The 24,446-nt window shown below is 40.7% G+C and overlaps 1 protein-coding gene across 5 annotated transcripts in view; it reads left to right on the top strand.

Moving 5' to 3' along the window:
- LMO3 (LIM domain only 3) overlaps nt 1–22,947 on the top strand; it is a 69,053-nt gene extending 46,106 nt beyond the window's left edge. For all 5 annotated transcript variants that reach the window (XM_088055822.1, XM_005526967.3, XM_005526966.3 and 2 more), the window contains 2 exons: nt 9,167–9,292; nt 18,531–22,947. In XM_088055822.1, the coding sequence (XP_087911948.1) occupies nt 9,167–9,292; nt 18,531–18,636 (232 nt within the window). In that variant the 3' untranslated portion in view covers nt 18,637–22,947. The remainder of the gene's footprint in view (nt 1–9,166; nt 9,293–18,530) is intronic.
- Nucleotides 22,948–24,446: the final 1,499 nt, after the last annotated feature.

Here is a 24,446-nt window from a genome sequence, read left to right as displayed (position 1 = left end):
ACATGGAAACACGATGTGAACCTTGTGGCTGTGCTTCCTACCTAAGCACGTCTTTGCCTAGAGCATCGTGGCATGAAAGAGCCTGCTAATGATTCTTAAATGTTCATTACTGTAGATCTTCTCCCAGAATATACTTCTCACCTTGAATGACCCATGTGTTGAATTTTAACTAAGGGAACCCATGATAGTAAGTCTGTCATGATGCTGGCTTTTTTTTTTCCCTCTCCAACTCTTAAAAGCTTTTTATTATAGGACTGCTTAAGGCATTCTTCAATTAGCATGTGCTGCATTGTGGCTGGAACAGCTGTTTACCATTTAATAAAGCATGGCATAATTTATTTTCAGAGTCTAGCAACCGTCTTTGCTATTACACCAGGGGAGGAACACAGTAGCTGCATTGTTCACAGTGCTGATGAAAGAACTATAGACTTTATTATATGACCTCACAGAACTATTAACTTACCCCCCACTTATATTTCAATATGTATTTACCTGACAGTCTGTGCATTGATTTCTTACCCAGAGATTCTACATTCTCAGTCACCTCTGGGGCAGAATGAAAAATGTCTACATTTTATGTCCCTCACATTAGGCAGCTAATTATATATTTGTACTTTCATTTCCTTCCCTTCCCCCATCTCCAGGGGCAAATGCCATATGCACCACTTAGACCTTTTCTCCTTAGCCAATGGAGAAACAATAGAGGTGCTGGGAAATGATAGAAGCTTGGCCACTGCTCATCGGGGGCTTTCTGTTCATTTAGCTTCCTTTCTTCCTGGATCCCTTCTTCCCTTTGTGGGTGGATGAGTTTGAAGTGCACCTCAGTAGCACCTCTGTGGGTTTCTGCTTCCTCTGCAGCAACGTGGAAGTTGCAAGTGACAAACTCATCACATCCCTGATGACACTGGTTCCCTCCTAGGAGGGAGTGCAAGGCGGGACATCAGGTGCACGGTGCTACCACAAGGACAGGTGGCTGGCTCTTGTGAGAGCATGAGCATGGTGAAAGTCATCCTTCCTGAGGCTCCCTCCCCTCCATCCCCTTCCTGTCAATCCTGTCAAAGTTACCAGTGAGCCATCCTTGAGACCTGAGTCCTTCAGGTGAGCAGAAAGGAGGGCAGGTGGAAAATGTTCTGTCATGACTGAAGTGTCCAGGTCCAGCCCTGGGTGACATCCTCGTGGCACAACACTTAGCACAAGGCTGTAAACAAGCTTCCAGGCCTGGGAACAGTGTAGACACACCTAAATGTCTCCTCAGCTGGAGCCTCCCAGTACAGCACTTCATGGCCACAGCACTTTGTCTGAGCCAGTTACACCTACCCCGGGCTGGGATCCAGCTTGGGATATTGCAGTCTTACTCTGATGTGAGTTGGAGCATTAAATTTGGCTTTAAGTTGCCTGAGTTTGACAATGAAAATACGTCAGCTGAGTATCTGCAAATTTTTGGATTCAGCCTGTGCGTGTAGATGGATTTATATGCATGATTTAAAGTAAAGCATGTGTAGAAAGATGAAGTTTATATGGTTGCTTTGTAGAAATGGATGTAATATTGATGTTGACTTTACTGGTGGAAGTTTAAGAATGTCACGATGCATGAGTGGTGGTGCAAAGCAGAGCTCTGAGTGCATTGGGAGGTCATTTTTAACTTGAATTTATTTCCACAATATCAGGCATAGATCATTGTGCACCATGCACAATCATCCCTGCTTTTCATTTGAGTCAATCAGAGTGGTTAAAGAAAATTTAAAATGAAACAAATCTGTGACTTGATTAAAAGCAGACAGTAAATTTGGCCAGAACACTCCTTAAAATTGCATTTTTGCTTTAAACTGAAAGTTTGATGATCTGACTGCATGACTGAAAAGACAGGGTAGCAGACTGTGACATCAACGATGTAGCTATATTTGCTCCTAAGATGAACAAGATTTTTTTTAAAGTTGTGTGATTTAGGCTTTGGAGTTAACACTCCATTGACTGAACAACAAAATTCCCACCTCCCAGAGCTTTTCCAAACCAGAGCTTTAGAAAAGTGGTATTACATCAATAATGTCTGGTCATGCTTCAAATTTTTCCAGGCAAAATTAAGGCTGGTAATACTTACTTGAAATGGAAGCTTAGATTGTTACACAGGACACAAATAATCTAATTAGGGAAGGATATAGAAGTAAATCTATATTTTGTTTTGAATGTCTGCTTTGGAGGTGTTTGAAAATTAAATTAATCCACATTAACTTTGCATAAAGAATTCTTTCATGCAGTCTGCAGAGGGGAAAAAAAAAAAAAGCTTGATTTCATGAACATCAGCAGATGCAGGACAGAGTTCAGCAAATGGTTTGGTGTAAGCAGATGGAACAAACTGGAAATCTACATTAAATTACAACCCACAGTGATGGAAGCAGTACATACACCCCAGGTCCAGAAAGGCAACAAAACCCCCTGTGCATTAACTATTGGACTTCATTTTGCATACAGTGGCTTTCCTCTACAGCAGTTGTACAGATTTAGAAGGGTGTGAGGAGTGGCAGCTTCACCTGGGAGAGGTTTGCAGCTCCTGCCTTGGGTGTGCTGCAGACACACGAGTGCTGGACGTCACTCGTGATGGAGCCAGGTGGGATTTACCCGCGCAGGGGAGCTGAAGGTGAAAGCTGAGCACACTGACACACAGCAGCCCATGACTGAGGCTGCAGCCATGCCCTGCTCTCACCTTTCTGCCTGCCTGAGATCCAGCCAACTCAAATTTTTAGCGGGGCAGGCCTTAGAGAAGCTCCACAGCTCACCCTCAGCAAAGTCAGAGCGGTTAAAGAAAATTTAAAACAAAGCAAATCTGTGACTTGATTAAAAGCTGTGTTTCCAGGTGGCACACGCTGGGCATCCTCACAAGCAGGGTTGGGAGTATCAAAGCACTTCCAACATCAAGTTAATCCTTCAGTCCCTGGGTTTGCTTCCAAAAGAAAGTGAAAGGGACTGAGGTGAAAGGGTTTCTCAGTTCCAGTTTGGCAAAACTAACCCTTATTCTCACAGCATTGCCAAACAAGGCAAGCACTTTGATTTTAGCAGACGTTTAAGCATGCTTCAGCAGTTGTGTGTGAATGCTTTCCTTAACAAGCATTGCTGTTTTGTTTGACTTTTCTCACTCTTCACCTTTTTTGCAGTATCTGAAGTTTGAGACAAGGTTTTAACCTTATCTGGATAGGCATCTAAACCATGTTATTTAACTGCTCCTATGTTATGACACTTGCAATTTTACATTTCCTGAAATAATTCGGTGCCTGGACAGCCGAGCTCTTGTGGAAATTTGTCCACCTCACCACCTGCAGCTGGGAAGTGTCAGAAATCCAGCTTGGAGGCCAAGGGCTTTGATTTGTTGGGCACACTGTTCTGCAACTTCGGAGTGATTCCCTCTTCCAACACCCCAGTTTTGCCAATGAAAGATTTTAAAAGAAAGGGGCTTAGAGAAAGAAACACATACAAGCAGCGCTGAGGATAGAGGAATCCAAGATTGTTTCAAAAATGGCTATTTTCTCCTGTGGTCAGCTTGTTTTTTCTTTCTTTCTGTGAAGTCTCTGATTATTGAAGCAGAGTTAATTCAAGCAGAGCCACCAAAATTCTTTTGCTGGATGCCAGGAGGGCTTTGGATGAGCAGGGTCAGTGGGAACCCTCTGCTCTTGTTTCTTGTCTGGTTTAACTTCGGTCAGCAAAGTGTGGCAGCTTCTCCTCCTTCCCTTGGCTGGAAGCACGTTTAATTTTCAATGAGCATTTAGAAAACTGTTCCAGGGAAGGGAGGATGGGTGGGAGTGAAATAAGTTTTCCAGGCATTCATGAAAATGCATGTGGGACAAATTTACCTGCTTCCTTTTCTCTACAATTTGACAGGGAGGATTTACAAAAATTCCTTGTGGGAAGTAAGAAAATATAGGCTATTTAAAGCTAGTAGTACTTGTGTCCCAAATTCACTTTGAAATGTCTAAGAAATCTCCATCTAATAATCTAAATAATACTCGGCATGTAAAATTTACATGTTCTCAAAACGATGCTTTTCAATGTGCTTTGTAATCCAGATCCTTGGATAATTTTTTTTGTCTCTCTCATTAACTTTTAGATTCTTTTATGTGGTTTTATGCTTCTCCAAATAGCATCTTATGTTGTCTGAAGTATTTGCTAAGGGCCAAATTCTGTCCTTCAGTGCATACAGCTTGAATTGAAATCCTGAATAATACACAAACCTACTAAGGGAAGAAAAAACCAAAAAAAAACCTGATTGTCTATTTCACTAAATGTCTGATTACATTTAAAACCATGCATGTGTATTATTTTGATCCCTCATGCACTGTGAAACCGAGGTTTGAAAGCAGCATTTCAATTTTTTATAGAAAAAGTATCTAGCAGGGGTATTGCAATGTGAAGATTAGGTCTCACCTCTGTGTAACAAATAAATTGAGACCAAAATTAAGTGAGTTTCCAGGGTCACCCACTCAGTTAGTGGTGAAGGCAGGTTTAGAACTCAGGTCCCAAATATGTATGTTCTTCCCTAATGAACCTAGTTAACCCTGTAGTGAGAATGAGGAGAAAAAGTAGTTTGAAACCATCTAAAGCTATATGTAATTACTGCACCACAGGAGAAACTCCATTTAATGTCTGCTTTGTCATTCCTCTATCTTAAGATGGGGTTTTTTTCCTCTTCATTTTCCATTGTGCAAACAGATATTTTGTCCTCCTACTGGGAACCCACTCCTCTTATCCAAATCGTGCAACATTTTAATACAAAATTACAGTAGGAGAAAGAGTCCTGTTGGTAGCAAACCAATGGGTCTTACAGAGGACAGCTGTCAGACAAGAACAGCAAAAAATGAGGAAGTTTATGGGAGCAGCTGTAAGCAACAACATTAGATCCTAAATCCTGTGAAAGTCCCACGTAATTTGACAGGGAATTACGGCCCAAATCCGTTTCATCTCGGCACGTAGCAGTCCCGTTGTGTGATGGAGCATTTCCTAGGCAATGATGAGAACTGGAGCTTCCCTGCTTACTCAGAGCCTCACCCAGAATCTGTAGGAGTGGATGGAAATTGGTGTCTCTGTGGTTAAACTGGGTCCCTCACTTGCCCGTGAGAATAGTGAGAATAGTGTCCTTCAGTCAAACTCAGATATTTTGTGAATCCCTCCACTCTTGCTTTTCTCTGTTTTTCTTGTCTTTCCCCTCTCAACTTTTTCCCCGTTTCTCATCTCTCGGTACTTAACCTTCAGATTTGTGTTTAGTAAACCTACCAAAGTAGAATCAATAGCCTGGTGCTTAATCACACTTTTTGCTGCTCAAAATGTCAGGTTTGGGTTTGTTTGTAGAAGGGCTTCTGCATGTCTTTCATTTTTTAGCTCTGTGCAGGATGTTCTGTACTGCTCAAATCCATTAAGAATGAAAGCTTTTGCTGTGGCTGATTGTTCTAATCTCTGTTGGAGCATATACAGGGAATAAATGTAAAATTCCAGATGTTGGTTCAGATCATCATGAGAAAAGATCTGTCCTGGTGCTTTAGAGTTTTCTCACCTGCTCTTCCTAGGTGAAATCAGTAAGGTTCAGTTTTCTAATCTGCTGAGGTAGCTAGGGCACGGTCTAACTATCTGTAAGTAGATATGGATGAGTTTAACCATTCTCTTACCACAGAGAAAAAGGAAATAGAGCACAGAACGGTACCCAGCAGCTGCAAGTACTAGTAGGAATTAAATCCTTGCCACTCTTTTGGTAAAATAGACAAAGCAAGAGACCCTATCTTGGTGCATCAGCTCCACTTAGGAGCCTGTCAAGAAACTGCTTCTCCCCTCCAGTAGTAAAATTCATGTTTTAGAAACTTGTTTGTGTAACAGGTTTGAAGAAAGGAGGAAAACAAAATGGCATGTGGGGAGTTGAGTAGGTGTACTCCTGTGCAAAGGACTACAGGAGGGTGGCTCCTGACTGGTCTCTTGATCCTCGGACAAAACTGAGGAGAAGGTCTAACAAATGCATCGTTTTGCAGTAAATTAGATCAGATTTCCGCATCTCCGCACTCAGTCTGTGAGCTGACAGTTCAGTAAAATGTTCCCTTGTAAGGTTCACCCTCTTAGGAAAAGGGGCAATAATTCATCATTAGAATTTCAGAGTCCAGGTGTAGATGAAAACTGATGGAGCCTCCAGTGAGGCAGGGAAAGTGCACAGAAGAAGAAAATTTTATCTGAAGCCTAATTCCCTGGCTACAGCAGAGAATAATTAAGATAATATTGCTTCAAGAGTTCTTTAATGATTAAAAATCACATATGCAGAATCCATAAATTGGAGGGCAACAAATTGGAAGGATACAGCGTCGGGGATGTGTTTTGTGCGTGTTGTAGCGGGAAGCACACCGGTGGCACAACAGCAGCCTGGGCAGCCACAGGAGACCAGGCCCATTCCAAGGACTTTGTTTAGATGCAACAAATCATTTGTCTGTTATTAACCCAGAGCTTGTAATTATGCAGATTGCCATAGATTTTCCTGGGCCTGGAAGTGAGATTGAGGGTTGTTCACACTATAGCAGGCAGCTCAGGGCTGGCCATGCATTACTGAACTTGCCACATTTATCATGTTGACTGATGGCAGCAGAAGCAGGTCTCAGGTCCCAGTGGTTAATGTAGTGGGTAATTAACTGTCATTTGCCTAGTAATAGGCTGATGATCAATGGTTTGTGTGGAAACAAATTCTAATCAGGTAGCTGATAAATGCTCAGGGAGCGAGAGCAATTGAAATTGGGGGAAACTATGTCCAGAATTTCAAAATGGCATTGTGGGGTTTTTATTATTATTATTAATGGCAGAAAACTATGTTCTTCATATAAACAGCTTTATCCAAAATTAACAGTAGCTAATATAAATCTCACATGTTTGTTTTGTGTGTGGTGGAGAAGGACTAACAGCAAGGAGGGCCTCCTTCCCTTTACGTAATTGAAAAATTTTAATGTATCTGGTGCTTAGCTGGAGCAGTTTCTGCAGGGTCTCTCGTTCCAGGACTGTAGAAGTCTGCACATAGTGGACTGGGGTGCAGTAAATCTCCCTCCTCCGCAGTGCTGGATGACAACCCCAAATTGTTTCGCTGCTCTGCAACATGCAAAGCCGCAGTGCTGGCTGTAATGGATTTCCGCTTTCTCACACGCACACACCTGCAAGGATGCCCTGGAAGGTGACAGTGCCCCTCACACCCTGCCTGGCCAGGGCTTTCAGTTTTGTCTCGAGCACCCAGCTGTTGCACCTAAACCACCTAAGCACCGAGGGGCTGTGTGATCCCCCACACTGAGCTCAAAGGCGCTGGAACCTCTCTCATCTTTCTGCTGTGTCCAAGCCCTAAAGGCTGACTTTCCCACCACCACATGAGATAGCATTTCGATGCACCCACAGCCCCTTTGCAGCCTGATCTGCTTCCCTCACACAGCTGAGCTGCCATCAACTTCTACACAGGTGGGCAGGAAAGCAGAGCCAGTGTTTGCTCCGTGGGTATAATCATCTCCGACACAAAGGCAGCCCACAACTCTGGGAGGCAACTGAGCCTTGTGTCCTTCTTACAGACAAAGAATGAAACTCTGGGTGGGATTTAGACAGGGGGAAACCCGTGAGTGGTGGAGACAGAGCTGGAAAAGAGCGTTTCACAAAAGAAATATTTATAATAAGCTTGAATAACCTAGGACTTTAGTAATCAAACTTCACAAAAATAGAAGTTGACTCGAGTCATTCTAGCAGGAGCCGAGGAGGGTGGCCTTGTCCCAGCATTCCTCCAAGTGATCACAGTAACCAGCATCTCAGACAGGAGGAAAAGGGTCACAACTGCTAAATTAAACAGGCATGTATTCTGTAGGCAGCACACCTTAAGTAGGAGCAGAAGGTAAAGGGATTTAGAATTAAGTAGGCTTGTTGGCAACCCATGAAATTCAGTAAAATGGAGGGATGTGATTAAAAAACTGTGTTCATTTTTATGTTACCAAACTGAATTTTCTACAGAGCACCTTTGAATTCATTAGTTTAGAACTGCTTTTAATTTGGTGTTTCCCTTGAGAGCCATTATATTTTTCTGCTGTCAGCCTGATGTTGAGGAAAAAAAGAAAAGTGGCAGATGTGGTGTTTTCATCTGGTGTGCTTCATAGTTAAAAACAGCATTAACCGCTATGCACAAGCAGAGCATTACTTTTAATAATCCATCACAACTATTAAGTAGTTTAAATAAACTTAGTTTCAAAGATTGCTGCCACGTAGAGCTAACGTATTTTTCTTGTTCATTATAATCCTTCTGTGTCACAAAAGGATGTGTATGTATGTCAGTTGGGTTTTTTTTTTTTTTGGTGTGTTGTTTTTTTTTTCATGTGTGTGTGTGTGTAATGCACCCACTTGAAAAGTACTGAAAAATCTTTAGCAAAGGGAATTTAAAAAGAAAATTATATAGACGTCTGGCAAAAAACAGCATTTCATATTGTTCTTACAGTATTTTATACTTCTACTCCTGATGTGACTATATATAGTTTACAGCCTCATTTACTTTAATGTGCTACCTGAATAACATAATCATAGCAATAACTATGGTATAGGGTTGTAAGGTGCATGAACCACTAATGCTTTCTGACGATTTAAATGACTTGTTCATAAAATGTTCTTTTAATAATAGTGGTAAAGCTTTTAGCACTAGATGTCAAAAACGCGAAGAATGTTGGCTTTTTCAAGCGTTATTTCTCCTCTAGCTAAAGTGTGTTTTAGTAATAAGCAGCACCAAAAGCCAAGGTTATGTGGCTCTCTCCTGCACGGCAGGATCTAAGAAGAAGACTCTTCCCACTTATGCAAACAGCTTGACCTCTGTCTGCACAGTTATGTAACGTCCTTAATGTGTTTACTGTTTCTTTGTTTAGTTTAACCAGATGTTTCTTTTATCAGGAAAGGTCGGTATAACCTGCTGAAAAAGAATATAACATCACAATAGGTGCAATATTAGTCTGTCATAAAGCTCTCTTCAGCAAGACTATGTCTTTGTGCTGCAAGTCTGGCAGAGCTGAACCACCAAAGGCCAGCCTTTCCAAAAGGAGGTGTGCTGAGAAGTTAGTCAAAGACCAGACTGTGGGGTGGAAAAAAAAAAATAATATTTTTTTTAAAAAAAAGTGAATCAAGAATCTGTTTATTTCTGTATCTCCAGGTTATTTGGCGTTACAGGAAACTGTGCTGCCTGCAGTAAGCTCATACCTGCTTTTGAGATGGTGATGAGAGCGAAGGACAATGTTTATCACCTGGACTGTTTTGCATGTCAGCTTTGTAATCAGAGGTAAGAGAATTCCTTGGGTCTGTTCCATAGGCTAAGTGCTAGCTCAGCATTGGTGTGGGGACACATTCCAAAGAGGAAACGCTTTCCAGTAGTAGAAGCCCGGGATGGAGAGTAAGACCTGGGTGCTGTTCCTGGGTCTGAAACAGAACATCTTTCATGACCTTGGCCAGAAAACTTTCTGTGCCTCAAATCCCGCATCAATAAAAAAGAATAATGTTACTTCCTCTCCTTCAAAAGGCTGTCTGTCAGGTTTAATTAATTAATATTTATAAAGGTCTTTGAGATCCTTTTCGGCAGAAGAGCATAGCAGTACCATTTGTCACTATTGCATTAATTTCACTTTAATTCTTCATTTTTATCACATTTATTTCTTTTAAAGTACACATTGTTTCTTCCTGTTGCCAGAACTGTAATCATTTAAATTTAAAAGATGTTGTTCCCACCATTTCCTCTGCAGCAGCCTTGGACCTCTTACAGTCCTATTTTTAATTTCCATATCCAAACCGTAGGTTATAAAAATCCCAAGGATCCAAACCTGACACCCTGTTCTGAAGCATCACCCATATGGCACAGTTGGAGAACGAATGTCAAAAATGGTAAAATTGTAACAACTGATTTTTTCAGAGGTGAATAGAGCCAAGTTTTTACCATCTACACTCCTAGTGGTGGCCAAATCCCATCAGAGACTTCACCGGGAGCTCCATTTCTGGCTCCACCAGAGCTGATAGCAGCTTTGCCAGTGAGTTCTACGGGGTTTAGGAAGTGAGAGAGACAATTATGTCCACTCCTTAATGTCCCTATTATTATCAGTTATTTTTCAGTTATTACATGGTCCTATTTAGCACTTTATAGCATTTTTTTCTTTCTCTTCAGTTGGGAAGAAATGCAAGATACACGTTTTTAGGGAAGCATTGAAAAATTAGGAAGATAATAGTCTAACATGACAAAGCCAGACACAGCTCTAAATAAGCTTTCCTAACTCACCTTGTCCTACAGTGTATTATTTTTTAACACTGTAGTCATTTAAAAATCAAACATCCCTAAAGAACCATAAAATGTACAGCTGCTAATAAGTGTAGCACACCACAATTACGCTCTTTAAAAAAAGCCAAATTGACCTTTTTCATCATGTTGCATGGGAAATTAAAATAGCAGGCAAGTAATAACCACTGCTTAAACTATATAATAATGCAAAGTAATTATAGGTTCTAATGCTGTTTAAAGTCCTATATCAATTTTGTCTTGCCACAGAACTGAGAAGCCGTATTCCAAGCGAGGCAGGCAGAGGCTCCCACATGTAAAAGACACACACAGAGTGTGTCCTAGGGTTTCATTTCCTAAACCCTTCACATCCTGGTTTTTTTCCAAACCACGGTTCTGGTATCATTATTAAAGCACCCAATATATTTCTGTTGTTCGCTTCATTTATTACATGCCATAATGGGGCTGCATATCTTTAGTGTTGGTTATGCACAATTAGCACTTAGTTATTGTCTTGTCACTTCAGCCCATACAAGACAAACTTCTTTAATGTAAGAAGTCAGCTAATCTTCATCAGTCAAGCAAAGCAGACAATGTTTGTTAGCCGGAGTGCAAAAGATTTTCATCATAGTTAGCACTCTTGGATCTGAGGAAGTGAACTTTCTTTTTCTTCCCCCCACCAAAAAAAAACAAACCAACATAGCTGTTATGAATATTTTTAATATTCCTATTTTACCATTACAGCTGCAAACTAATGTACAATTTCACTTTGCAGCTAACACACATTGTAGTGTTCCCTGGGGCCACTGATCCCCCCGGAAAAGTGCTGTTAGATGCTTGTGAAATGGAGCTTAACTGGGCTATTTAATAATTCTCAGCCTTTTTATTCCTAAGCCTTCAATCTAATCTTTTATTTGATTTTTACTTTGCATGTATTTTGGGCAGAGGGTTTCTGAAATAGTCTTACAGGTGTCTTAGACTGAGAACAAAAGAATGAATTTACCCGAAATACAGTCTAGTTCATCGAGTGAAAACAGGGAGTGGTTCCAGGAGTTTAGAAGAATTGAATTCTCATTCTCAAAAGTGACCATAGTCCTTATTCTATTGCAGTAGCTCTCATGGAGCCTCATAAAGCAGGCTGCTTGTAGGGTACATTTCCTCCTCACAATTTGGAACTAGTGTCCTTCTGAAGAATTAATTTTGTTGTTTTTTTACAAAAAGTCCCATTTTATGGATGCTCCAACACAGCTCTTCTGTGGTTCCTATGGCAAAGCATCCCACTGGCTACATTCTCTCATTAATAGCTTCAAATCCTTTGGTTTTTGTTACTTGTATAACAGTAAACCCCCACATTGTTAGACACTCAGCCCATCACCAACTTGGGGGTTTTCAGATCTACTATGAAACCTTTTCCTGCTCTCTTTTAAACAGAAAAATCTTGTCACACACCATTTCATTAATAATTTCTGTTGTCCTTTAGGATCATTTTTTCTGACTCTGCTCAAGCTAATCAAAACCACACAGCAGAATCTGAGACAGGATGTGTTTGTAAGACTTCAGTTTAACTTTTTTTCTAAGTTTCTCCTGCCCATTTGCATACAAAATAATGTTATTGAGGGGTTTTAGGTTTTTGCTCCAGCCACTAATTCCACCAATATGTAATTTATTTATTGAAGAGAAAATTTTTATTCACAAACACATCAACAATATCCAAAAAATCACCAGTGGGTATATCAAGCTCACCAGCTATTGCAGGGCCTGTTTAACCTTATTCCCCAGTTGTAAAATGTCTCATGGTTTTTTCTTTAGGGTTGGGATTAATGAGTGAAAGACTGCATTCTTCGGACTCAGAAATGTTTTTTATTTCTTATTTATGTTACATTCTCACAGACTATGAGTTTTTTAGCACACTAAGCCAACAAAATAAAAATGGAGCCTTAGGCTTCTTTATGCAAGGCCTTTTAAGTGTCAACTACCTAATTATAAAATGCTAACTAATTTTTTTTTTTTTTTTTTACTTTTAACCTAATACCTAAATACCTGCATTCTGCACTGTGGACTTTTTTACCCAATCACACAGTATCACTTAAACCTATGAAGAAGAAGGTGAAAAAGCAAGACAAGCTTACACCTTAAAACCTCCATCTGGCTACATATATATTACTATATCCCAAAACCTTAAATTTTCCACCATGTGATATAACACACCTCTATTCAAACTAGACACCCATAATCTCAGTTCTGTCACTCAGTTTTGGAAGCCTTTTCCACAGCCTCAGGTCAAACACAGTGCTCTCCTGCAGGTGTTTTCTGTCAGCACAGAAAGCCTGAAATTCTCTGTGCCCAGGGTTCCAACACCCAATGTCACATTTTCTTCCCCCATTAAATTTTAAAACTTTTAGGTCCTTCTCTACAGTAGTTTTGCAGAGTAGGTAGTGCCCTCTGTTCAATTCCACATTTCATTTTCAGTTATCATCTACCATTTAGGGTTTTTTTCCTAACATGCAATGTTCATGAGAATGCAGAATTGTTTCTTCAGATGTCTGACTCTGTCTTTGCCAACACTGAATATTTTTCTGATGTTCTGGGCCTGGTTGCTCCTTCCAGTCCCTTCTGCTTTTCCAGCTAGGTAATATTTATATTAACACACATCTCACTGATCCAGGGGCAGCCCATACTTGGGTCTTGCTATTGCATGACCCCCACATTCCTACCCTTTAAAGAGTTGGTCCTGGCCCAGAGAGATGCCTGTCCATCTTTGCCTAGTGCTCTTTGTGAAGACTCAGTGATTTTTCTGCTTTTATGGACAACTTCACTGTTTGCTTTATTATCTTTTGAGTATCTACAAGTCACCATCCAGTGCAAGTCTCGGTGTGGATGGTAATTAGGCTGCCTTCACTTAAAGGCACTTTTGTCCAGGCCGTGAACTCTAGCTCTGAAGTAACTCATCCCTGTCCCTTTATTGGCCTCCTGAATGTGACCTTTTCAGAGTGAGGAGAAAAAGGCATTGTCTCACACACTGTACTCCAGGCAGACAGAGTGTAGACTCAGGCCTGAAAGGAAAGCTCCTGAGCCACTAAACCTGGTCCCCTGTGTCAAATAGGCACTGTCTCCTATTTTCCCTTTCATAAAGCTGTTCAGCTCCAGGATCTAATTGCTCCAGCCAGTTTTTGAGATATTTCCCCCACGTTTTTCTTGATACTGATGCTTAAAGCTGTAGCAATTTTGTGAATATTAAGCTTTGCTCCTAGCCTAAAGGTTTTAGCATCCTCTTATCTCTCATGTCTCTGTCCAGCTTACTCCTAATTTGAAGTTTTTCCATCGCCTAAGTACCTGCAGAGCTTAGTGACAGTCATCTTAATGGTGTGAGTGTTCCCCTTTCTTCTCTGTAAACATATTTAACTTCTCCTCAGAAGCCCTTCACGTTGACAGTAACCTCAATATATCTAATTTCTGCAGAAAATTTGGAGGTGGGGGTGGTGGGAGGAAGGAAGGAAACCACCGGAAAAATAAACTTGTAAACAGACACTGCCTTTCACACTTTGTCAGGTTGCATGTGTGTGACAAACAAAATGGAGTGGAAAAATCTTGCAAGTGGGCTCAGCTGTATCTTTGCTTGACACTTTTGACTGGAGCGATGATGTCAGCCTGCCTTCGGCTTTCCCACTTCCCAGAGTTTGTGTGTCCTTCCTCTCACTCTCTTTAGCACCTCGTTCCCTACTCCTGTGATATTTTCTCTCTGCCGTTTGAAGTCAACTCGGAGTGTGGCTTAAAACCCCCATCTGCTATCGCTGAGAGGTGTTTAAACCGCCTGTTCTACCCTTCTATCTGAAATTGCCTTGATTTTAATGGAAACTGGACTGAAAATGGTTACACACTCATTGAAATTGCTGTCCTGATGTAGCTGTAAACACTTACCTCCAGTATAAACTGTAAAATGCCCACACAATGCTGCTTTTGTTCTCTGTCAAGCGGGGGAGTGGGAGTACAATGCCTGGGACATCCTTATTTCAAACCCCAATATTAGTTTTTTGCATGAGTGGTCGTTTTATAAATTCTGAAGGCCTGAGCACTGCTTATTTTCATTGTACGTCTCAAAATTTAGAATAGAAATTAACATAATGTCCATACCTGCTTTTTATAAAATAGTGCATGACAAGCACACCGAGTTGAGGTTTGCCATTTTAAGTTGAACTGGGATTCTGTGTCTACACAGGTACTGGTGAAAATGTACAAACTCAGGCACAGCTCCCACTTTCCAGCCTTTGAAAGGGACATTTTGACAGAATTAATAAACCACAGGTGTGGGCTGATGATGTAAAAGAGTGGCTTTGTTCTCTTAGTGATCCATATAGATAATGTGAACTGTACTGGGAGCTCAACATTTAAAAAAAGAGAGGAAAGGTGAAAAGCAGAGCCCAGGTTACATCACAGATTGCAAAAAAAGCAGAGGGGAAGGGTGTGGGTGTGGTTAAGTCTGAACTGTCTTAATCCTCAGGAAATCAACTGAGTGCTTCCAGATTTGGTTTCTTTCTACAGCGACAAAGATCTGGCATTATCAGAGGAGGCACACACAAAGCCATCTTCCTTCACAGCAATATTCCTCTTGCTTCCTTAAGTAGTCTTCAGTACCTTGACACATGTCCTGTGCATCAGAAAAGATGACAGACAGCAGTGAGATCTCCTTCAAATATCTGTTCTGAGCACTGAAAGAGCTACTTCTCAAAATGGAAGTTTTTTTTACTTCTTGTGATTAGTCTAGGCACACCTTCCCTTCCAAACAAGGTGATAACAGAGGTCATTTTGTAATACAGATGGCTTTCCTTTTGCCACTGTAAAATATGACAGGGGTTCTAGGATGTAGGTTAATTATAATGGTCATTCTACTAATGTCACTGTCGTGTCAAAAGTACTATTATCAATTTATGGTGCTCGGTCCAATCTGGCATGTTAATGCTGCCTATTGTATATTCTTTCCTCTTCATCTTGCATGCCTATTAAAAAAAAATTGGGTGAGGGTTTTAGGGAAGGCTGAAGACTACCATCTGCCTGCTAGAAGAGTAATAATCTTGCCTAATTATATACCCCTAACACAGCAGCATCTTAATACGCTCCTCGACTCCGTTTAATACGTGTGCCCAAATTGTGCCCTGATTTACACCCTATGCCAGTTTCATAAAAAAGCCCCCAACCTTAGTGGGAGGCTAGGCTTCAATTTCCCCTCCCATTTTAAAGCTGAGCCAGGTTTAAATCCTGCAGTGTGCAAACCCAATCTGAAGTAGTTACAGATAGCTTTTTCACTTTAGGAGAGGCTAAATCTGTTTTTGAGACTCAAATAAGGTTGAAAGTGTGAACGCCTGGAATTCATCATACTTCCTCTGCTTGCTTGCCCTGTCCCACTGTACCTGGGAGCCAGCATGCCAGGATTATAGGTTTTTCACCTGGTGCTTACCTCTTTGTCACCTAATGAGTGCACAATTCACACATTTAACACCCAGGGACCCCCACCAGCCTCACCGTCAGCCTTTGCCAAGTAAGCTTGTCACTGAGCTTGCACAATATGAAAAAAATTGCAGAATTTTTGAACCCTAGGCATCACAAACAACAGGTTTCCCCCAAGACACGGGGGACCATGCAGAGGATGCTTTCCCATGGAGACAGACAGCCAAGCATGGTTGGAGAGGCCACTGGCAGCCTCTCTCCGCCGGACGGCGGCGCGTTCGGAACGCGAGGGATGCGCAGAACTGTGTGTGTTTAATCCACCCGTGCACAAAGCTGCCACATGCCATGTAGGCACAGGTAGAACACTTCTGGCTCCACATATCAACACTGCTAAAGCAAGAGGCACTGACACTTTTTATTGGGAAAGGCATCCTGACGTTCCCGAATAGCTGGTGCAGTTTAATTCAAACTGTGTCACTTCTCTGAGGGCTGAGGAACAAAATCCTTCAGCCAGGATTTTGATGCAAACAGTATTGCACGAGGCCACACGTGTTCAGTATTGCCATGCAGGCGAATTGCACTTCAGCAGGGTATTTTTCATTTGCTAAATGCTTTCAAAATATTAGTTTGCTAAGGTCTGTCGTTCACCGGAACAAAAGGAATACACAGCTGAATAATATTCTCAGTTCAGGCTTAGTGTTTTCTGCTGGGTACAGAGGTGGTTTTGTCTCCCAGCTGTTTTTTTTTTTATTTTAAATGTGACTTCTTTGGGAAAAACAAATGTTACATGTTGGTACTAGTTAAGACTTCTTTACCTAATCCTGTAAGGTGCACGGAAGAATTTTTCTCAACGTTGCTTGCTGTCAATGGACAAAAATAGAAAAAGATGGAAACTAGGAAAAAACACCACAGAACAACTTTTATGTATGAATTCTACATCTCGACACTGCTACTCAAAATCATTTTGTGTTGTTAGTAGCCTAGTATACCAGGACTGGTGTGGGAAGAATAATAGGAACCTCTAAATTCTGTAAAAGATTGTTGACCATAAATAACTTAAAGATATCAGGATCCTCCCACAATCTGTTTTCAATCAGCAGCAGCAGCAGGCAGTAACCCCACAGAAAAAAAAAAAAAAGAGTCCACAAATAAACAAACCAATTTTCCTTTAAGAGCAGAGCTAATTCTTTTCAATCCACTTTTTTATTACACTATTTTCCCTCTATCTATTTAGCTAGCATAAGGATAAATTTCCAGAGCTACCCAGTTGGAAAATAAATGGGTTCACTGTTTGTCTAGCATTCCAATCTTCACAAATGTAAATCAGTCCAACTGCTACTCATTTAAACCTCCAACTTCACAAAACATTAAAGGACTGCTTTCCATACACAATTTAATCTGTAACAATTCACCAAGATTTCTGCTTGAACATCATTAGAAATTGACTGTCTGATAAAGACAGACCACTATCAGGGGTCAGGTGGGTCAGCCTGTGTCATTTGTGGAGTTTCACTGGGTCAGCTCCAGCAGGCACCACTATTTGAGGGTTAAATTGTTACAATTAAATACATATACAGCTATTCCCATAGCTACTCTGCTGTTAAATCTACCGTAAACAACACAAGCATTTATATCTGACCCTAATTGTGTCCAAGATGTCACCATTTGGAAATTATATAAAAAAAGGACATTATAATCCGTTACACATTAAACAATACTTTATGTACTGAGATCCATAATTAGCTGGTAGAAGCTGGTTTCATTTATTCACATCAGTGTTGAGGGGTTCATTTAGGTTACTTTCTTTCATTTTAATTGGAATAAGGCAAGCAGTGCCTCCCAGTATATTTCATAGCTGTAGAGTTCACTACAAACAAAGCCATGTAACCCTGCCAAGGCAGTCACTAGGGAAACTTTTTTTTTTTTCTGCATTGGCCCCATTCACTTCTCCCTCAGTATCTTCGAGAGGAGTGGCTTTGTCAAGGGAAAGAAGGATTGAAGGGTGTGCTGGGGAAGAGCCCTCTTAAATTCAAACACACATTTTTAGCTGGGAAATCCTACTTTACTGGAAGTTTGAAGTCAGCCAGCCAGGAGCACTAGCATTACATGATTGTCCTGATCATCAGAGGAAAGCAAATGAAATCTCTGTGGTGTTTTGCAGCAATCAGATCATTCTGATGCACATAATAGTGTAACAAGGTAGGTATGCTGATACCACAAGAGAGAGAGAGTTAGCTGAGTAACTAAATTTATAATCAACTCCTACAGGAAAAAACAAGGGAAAAAGGTTTATCTGCATGCCTGTGTGTCTCTGGTTTGCACCACAGTGTAGATAAAGTTGTGTGTGTGCTAGAAGCAGATCTCAGAATCACCATCTTAAATCAAATCTAGTGAAATATCCAACTGGAACATGACAAGAAATTCTTACTAGGACACGAGACAAATGCAAGGTATCTCAGACCAGCTCTCCGCTTTGTCTTCCTTCTGGTTTGCACAAGAGCAGGACATTTGCTTTTCACTCAGCTGGAATATTTATTGTGTTTTAGCTGTGTGCCCTCCTGATCCAGGACTCCCACAGCCCACGGTGGGCTTTGAGTGAGATCTTTGGCAGGGGAGCCCAAAGTGCATGAATGCACTAGATTTTGTTGAAAGCACAGGATTAATTGTGGCACCAGGGCAATTCCTCTGCTGGGCTTTCCCACGTGCACACATGGGTACTGTCCAGCCAACGCTCGCTCTACAGCCCTGTAAGTCCATATCGCATCATTTATCCTCAAACTCTCTTTCTCTTTCCTCTTTATTGTTTTAATTTCAGATTTTGTGTGGGAGACAAATTTTTCCTGAAGAACAACATGATTCTGTGCCAGACAGACTATGAGGAGGGTTTAATGAAAGAAGGTTATGCACCCCAGGTTCGCTGATCGGATGCCACATCATTAAGAATAAAAAGCACTACGTTCTTTTATCTTTTTTGCTCAACATGTATATAAGAAATGACACAGGAACCTACTGAATAGCATAGATATAGGGAGACAGAATGGTTGCGTGAAATAAAAGGCGGACTGCATCTGTATGTAGTGAAAATTTCTCCAGTTCAGAGTTGAATGTTAATTAAAAAGGTACTGTATATACAGCTGGATTCTTTCTGCTTGCTCTTGGGATTTTCAGTTTGTTTGGGGTTTTTTTTGTTTCTTTTTGTGTCATTTGGCATGAGATGTTTATTTTGGACTATTGTACATAATGTATTGTAATATTTGAAGCACAAATGTAATACAGTTTTATTGTGTTACCATTTGTGTTCCTGTTTGCTTCTTTGTATTGTTGCATTTAGTACAATCAGTGTCTAAACTTACTGTATATTTATGCTTTCTGTATCTACCAGCTATTTTAAATGAGCTGTATCTTTCTAGTAAAAAGCATTAAAGAGCAAATCCCAACCATTATGCTACACTTAGAGCTTAAGAATACTGTTTACATTAAAACTATTTAGAAAACTAATAACTAGCAGCACCTGCTGCTAATGATACTATGGTTAAGGGTCTATCAGCACTTCTCTTATAAGCCTCTATTTTTCAGGGGTTAAGCATCTGCTGTTTAATTGCATGGATTTTCCTCAAAGAGCACTTTTATTTTACTACAAAATTTTGAAAAGCAAATCTGACTGGTTTGAGATATATTATAAAAGGTGCAAAAGTTAATGATTTTGGGTGCTGCTTTCGTGCCCCTTAGGCATTCCAAATGCCTGGATTTGATTTTTAATTTAGCTGGAAATTAAGCCCTAATGCAAACCAGTGCCTGTGGGTATCTTATTTTATATATATATATATATAAAAATATATATGTTATTTTTCTGAAATCATTAATTTGGAGGGGGGGAAGAAAGGGAGAAGATTTCTGTTAATATACATTTTAAAAAATTCTTAAAATTTGAGGGGTCTCTCACCCTCATCTCCCTCTCTCTCGCTCTCCTTTTTTCTTTTATTTCCTTTTTTTTCTTACTTTTTTTTTATTTTTTTATTTTATTTTTGTCTATCAGGGCTTAACCCTAATGTTTTCTGGGGCTGCGTCCTCAACAAACCCTGGAAAAAAGAGAAAGTAGAAGGCACTGTAAACAGCCCCCTCTGAGGGTCTATTTACATTAAAGAAATGACCCTGAGCTGACACTGGGAGAGTGACTGGTTGCTAATTACCCACCTCAGTGAATGCTGAAGGTAATTTAAATGCTGATGTGGATGGGACAAAACTTTGCAATAGCAAGCGAGAGCTACCACACTCGACTGCACAGGTACCTTGCTGTCCATGCCAACATCCTACAGGTTTGTCCCATCAATACTGGCAATTAAAATCCTTTTGACAGAGGTGGAATCGCTGCTGACAGCTCCTGTTGGCAATCAGTCCGTTTTCTAGGAGAGGTGGACCTCTGTTTTTAAAGCCATGAAGTTATTGCAGCAGCAGGACGTCCCTAAGTGCTCACGCCCCTGACAGAGCTTACAGGTGTTTGGCAAAGGGAAGCAGGATGAATGTTTAAAAAGTTGTTAAATGCATATTTATGTCTTGTCTGTTTGCCACTGTAATCTAGCTCACTGGGAAAACAACCTGTATTAAAAACAAACAACAAAACAGTATTAAGAAGAAAAAAAACAAAAAAAAGAAACCCACTATACCCTCTGTTGTTATGAAGCTAAGCTCTTGTTTTTATTTCAAGTATGAAACCATGTCTCTGCTCAAGTTGACTGCTGTCCTTCCCTGCTCTTCCTGTCCTGTTGCAGTTTCAGCATGTTTTTGCTGGGGATGGTCAAAGAAACTTTGTAATGCAGTGGGGAAATTCCTTTAGTGTATGGTAAGAGTACACTGCACAGTGGCTTGACTTAGAAATAGATATTTAGTTTTAATGACTGTTGTTAAGAGTGTGGGTTTTTTTCTGGCTGTGAACCCTTTTGAAAATAAGCATGGCTCACAAAACTTGACTCTGACTCATACAGGACCAGTAAAAAATGCAACAGCTCCTCAGGCTGTTCTTGTTAATTAGAAGAAATAGCTCCACATAGTTTTTCAAATTAAATTTAGCCCTCTTTGGTGGACTATCTTCCTTCCTAACCTTGAGCACAAGTGTCTCTTCCACTCCCTTCCACAGTCCCTTAATATCTTTGGGATAACGAAGCAGCTGGTGTCAGAGGTGCTATTAGGCTCTCACAGACCTTCAGTGCAATAAACAAGCTGTCCTTTCCATGAAGGTCAGGGTGGACAGAAAGGGAAGAATCACATTATCTTGTTTTGAGCCCAGTTTCAATTTTCTCCTCCAGCCCCTCTTGGGTCTTCCCATTAGAAATCAGAAAGATCTCCAGCAGTAGGCTGCAGAAGGGGTAGATCTGGTTCAGACATAAAACTGGAGGATGGGAAAGAAGGGTCTTTGACGTTTGTCTTTGGCTCCCTGTAAGTTTGGGCAAGTCACTCAGCTTCTCTGTGCCTCAGTTGTGCCCATCTGTCAAATGGGGCTCATGGCTACATATAATACATGGATAAATATACATGGATATTTACAAATGCTTTTGTAAAGCATTTTCGGCTCCTCAGAAGACCGAGAGCCGTGGGAGTGTTACAGAGCAGCATTAGGACACCCTGGGAGGAGCAGAGAATTCACAGGAGGCAACCACAGATCTGAGGCAGGAAAGCACCAAAACCAGCTTAGCCTGAGGAAGGGGATGATGGCAGCACTAGCAGTGCTGTAAATGCTCAAGGAATCTCTCATTCCCACAAAGTGCTGCTGCTCAGCTCTTCATGGAGCAAATGAAGAGAGGGGAATGGGGAAAGAGTGGCTCATTACTACATGCTATGTTGCTCATGTGTGCATTTTGTGACATTGGCTCAAAGTGTGGAAGAGGAAGGTGGTCCTGCTATGGAGAAATAAAATAACCTCGCCATTATACCAATCTTAATTGGTGCAAGGATAAAGAAATATGGATATATTGCAGTGCACAATGGTATGGCATTGCTTTGAGCACTTTATGCTCATCTGTCTTATTCACATACATATCTAAAATTTGTATGTAGAGGACACAGAATAAATTTAGATTTGACGTAGGTCAAAGATCAATTACACATTTTCCTGTATTTCAAACTTCCGTCTTGCCTGGCTGTTAAAATAATGACTGAGAGTTGAAATATTTAATGGAAACATTTACAACTCCAATAAAGTACATCATCATAAGTCAATACTGGAGAGAGATTATCTGCCAGGCCACTTTTAGTGATCATTTTGACAGAGGCTTAGACCATTCCTTTGGGTTGCTTTGTGTTACCTACCTTGGTTCTCCTTCTCCATCATTGTGTGTGTCAACATGCTGTCTGCATCCACCAAAACACTCTGATAGTGCCCCTTATTCCATCTATTTGATGCTTCCACTTGTGTCTCCTATCTTTGTTTCTATCTGTACACATCGTGAAGTTTAGCCAGACAAAAATAATAATAACAATCTTTTTTTTTTTTCAAAAATAATAATAACAATCTTTTTTTTCAAAAAATCTACTACAGTCAACTTGGATGGCTGGTTTTGAGCCATGTGGAAAACTAAAAATTATCAAACCTTGATTTTCAACTGTGAAAAGCTCCTCTGACAACTGTAACCTGCTGTGTCTGCTATCTGCCACAAATGGTGATGGATCAAGACAGCCTGGATTTGGCAGAAACAGTGACCAGGGCTAAAAGTTGTTCAATTTCATGATTTGTGTTTTTTCTGTCTTCTGGGTTGTTTCATGGCTTTTTAAGCACACTTTCATGTTCTCCTATCCTCCCAAAATGTTCAGATGTTTTGCTCACGTAATGTAAATAAAGGAAAATCATCCAGCAATCCCTCAATTGTTCCTAATTGCCTACACATAAAATGACTTGGGGAAGATAAATTGAGAAGTGGTCAGTGAGAAGGGAGACTGGGAAAAAGAAACAAACAGGGACTGTGGCAAGGTTTTGACTGTATAGATTTTAAAGTACTTTAAAGGCTTTTTTCAACGTAATATGCAGCAGCTTCTTATAATTTTCTCAGCAGTAGGTAGTTTACAGTCATCTGTACCTAGAACAAATCTTGTCAAAAATGAAGGTCTGTAGTGATTGCTGGGTATAATTTTATACATTTAGCTGATTTTTCTGAAAGCTTCCACTGTGCTGCTGTTGTCAGACTAAATTATCAATTTAGCCATTTGTTGTTCAATGAATAAAAAACTCCTATGGCATTGGAGATGTTGTGGTTTCAATAAAGCAAAAGCTTTAACAAGTCAAACTACACAAAGCAAAGTGTGTACTGTATATAAGAACAGTGTTTCTATTCCTTTAAATACCACTTTAGATAAAAAAAAAAAAAAAAAACAATTACATATTCACTTAACACATTCCTCCTACTTCTGGCCAATGATGCAGACCAAACCTGTTTACTGCTCAGTACCTTGCAAAAGGAAACCAAAATACAATATGTGCAAGGTAATAGGCCATTAGCACAAACATGCTCCCAGTAAAAATCCTTTGTGTAGGCACCTCTCTAAAAGCTGCCAATTGTGGGTGATAGAAGTATTATAAAGGAAGTGATTTTAATACTATTTAAGGCATTAAAAGCTGAAGACTATCTGTTTAAAGCATTAAAGTAAGAGCTGCATGTACCTTTTAAAATGCCCTTCTGCTGATTTATATTCATCCTGAACCTGCTAATAATGAGTATACATAAGCAAATACCATCTTCCACCTATTCAGCATGTCATTGATATGAAAGCCCCAGAAAATATCTCACGTAATCAGCGTGTTCAGAGAGTTATCTAGCACAAATTACTCATTAACTCAATAGCACATAATAAAAAAGAACATCAATTAATTAATGAGTCACCCTCAGATCACTTTGATTACAACACAGTTCTGTTGAAACAGCAGTTATAAATGGAGCTGCCTCTCTTTATTCATTGTTTGCAATTGGCCCATTATTTTGCAGAGACCAGTGTCATATTTAACACATGCCTGCAGGTAATTGTGTGATTAGTTTCATAAATGAAGATGCAGAGGGAGAACACGGAGCGCCTCGCTCTGCAGTCGGAAGGTGCCGGAACGCGGAGCTCTGCAGCAGCCACGGGGGCAGCCTGCCTCCACTACACAGCCCTGGTGACAGGGCAGCACTCAGAGCTAGTCCTACTGACCTCTAAGCCAACCCAAAAAACCTCAAATCCCTGGGAAAACACCCATGGTTTAAGCCTCCCTCCTCCGTGGGTGGCGGGCTCTTCTCCCCAGCGACAAGCAACAGGACAAGAGGGAATGGGCCAAGGGAGGTTTAGATTGGCAGCATTTTTTCACTGAAAAAGGGGTTGTCAAGCTCTGGGAGAAGCTGTCCACCATCCCTGGAGGTATTTGTGGATGTGTTGTTTAGGACAGGGTTCAGTGGTGGGCTGGGCAGTGCTGAGTTAATGGTTTGACTCAATGATCTTAGAGGTCTTTTCCAACCTTCATGATTATCGTGAAGAGGCCACGCTGCCAGCATTTCACATTAAAGAGCACAGAAACAGAGAGACTAGGTGGTCAGTCCATAACTCTGCCTACCTCAAACCCCACCATTAGCATGGTTTGTAGCCATCCCATCCCAGGAATTGCAAAGACAGGCTCCAAGGCAACGCTTGGAGCAACAAATCCAAACTCCTCTTTGCATTTGACCAAAGATGGGATGGACCAGGGAGAGGATGAACATCCAGAGTTCCATTGTGC

Source organism: Pseudopodoces humilis, chromosome 5, assembly GCF_049639895.1.
Source record: "Pseudopodoces humilis isolate 2021_Gansu_Grassland_sample_001 chromosome 5, ASM4963989v1, whole genome shotgun sequence".
In the NCBI taxonomy this organism is placed as follows: domain Eukaryota; kingdom Metazoa; phylum Chordata; class Aves; order Passeriformes; family Paridae; genus Pseudopodoces; species Pseudopodoces humilis.
The sequence above is the reverse complement of the archived record's forward strand: the minus strand, read 5'-3'. Positions and strand labels throughout refer to the sequence as shown.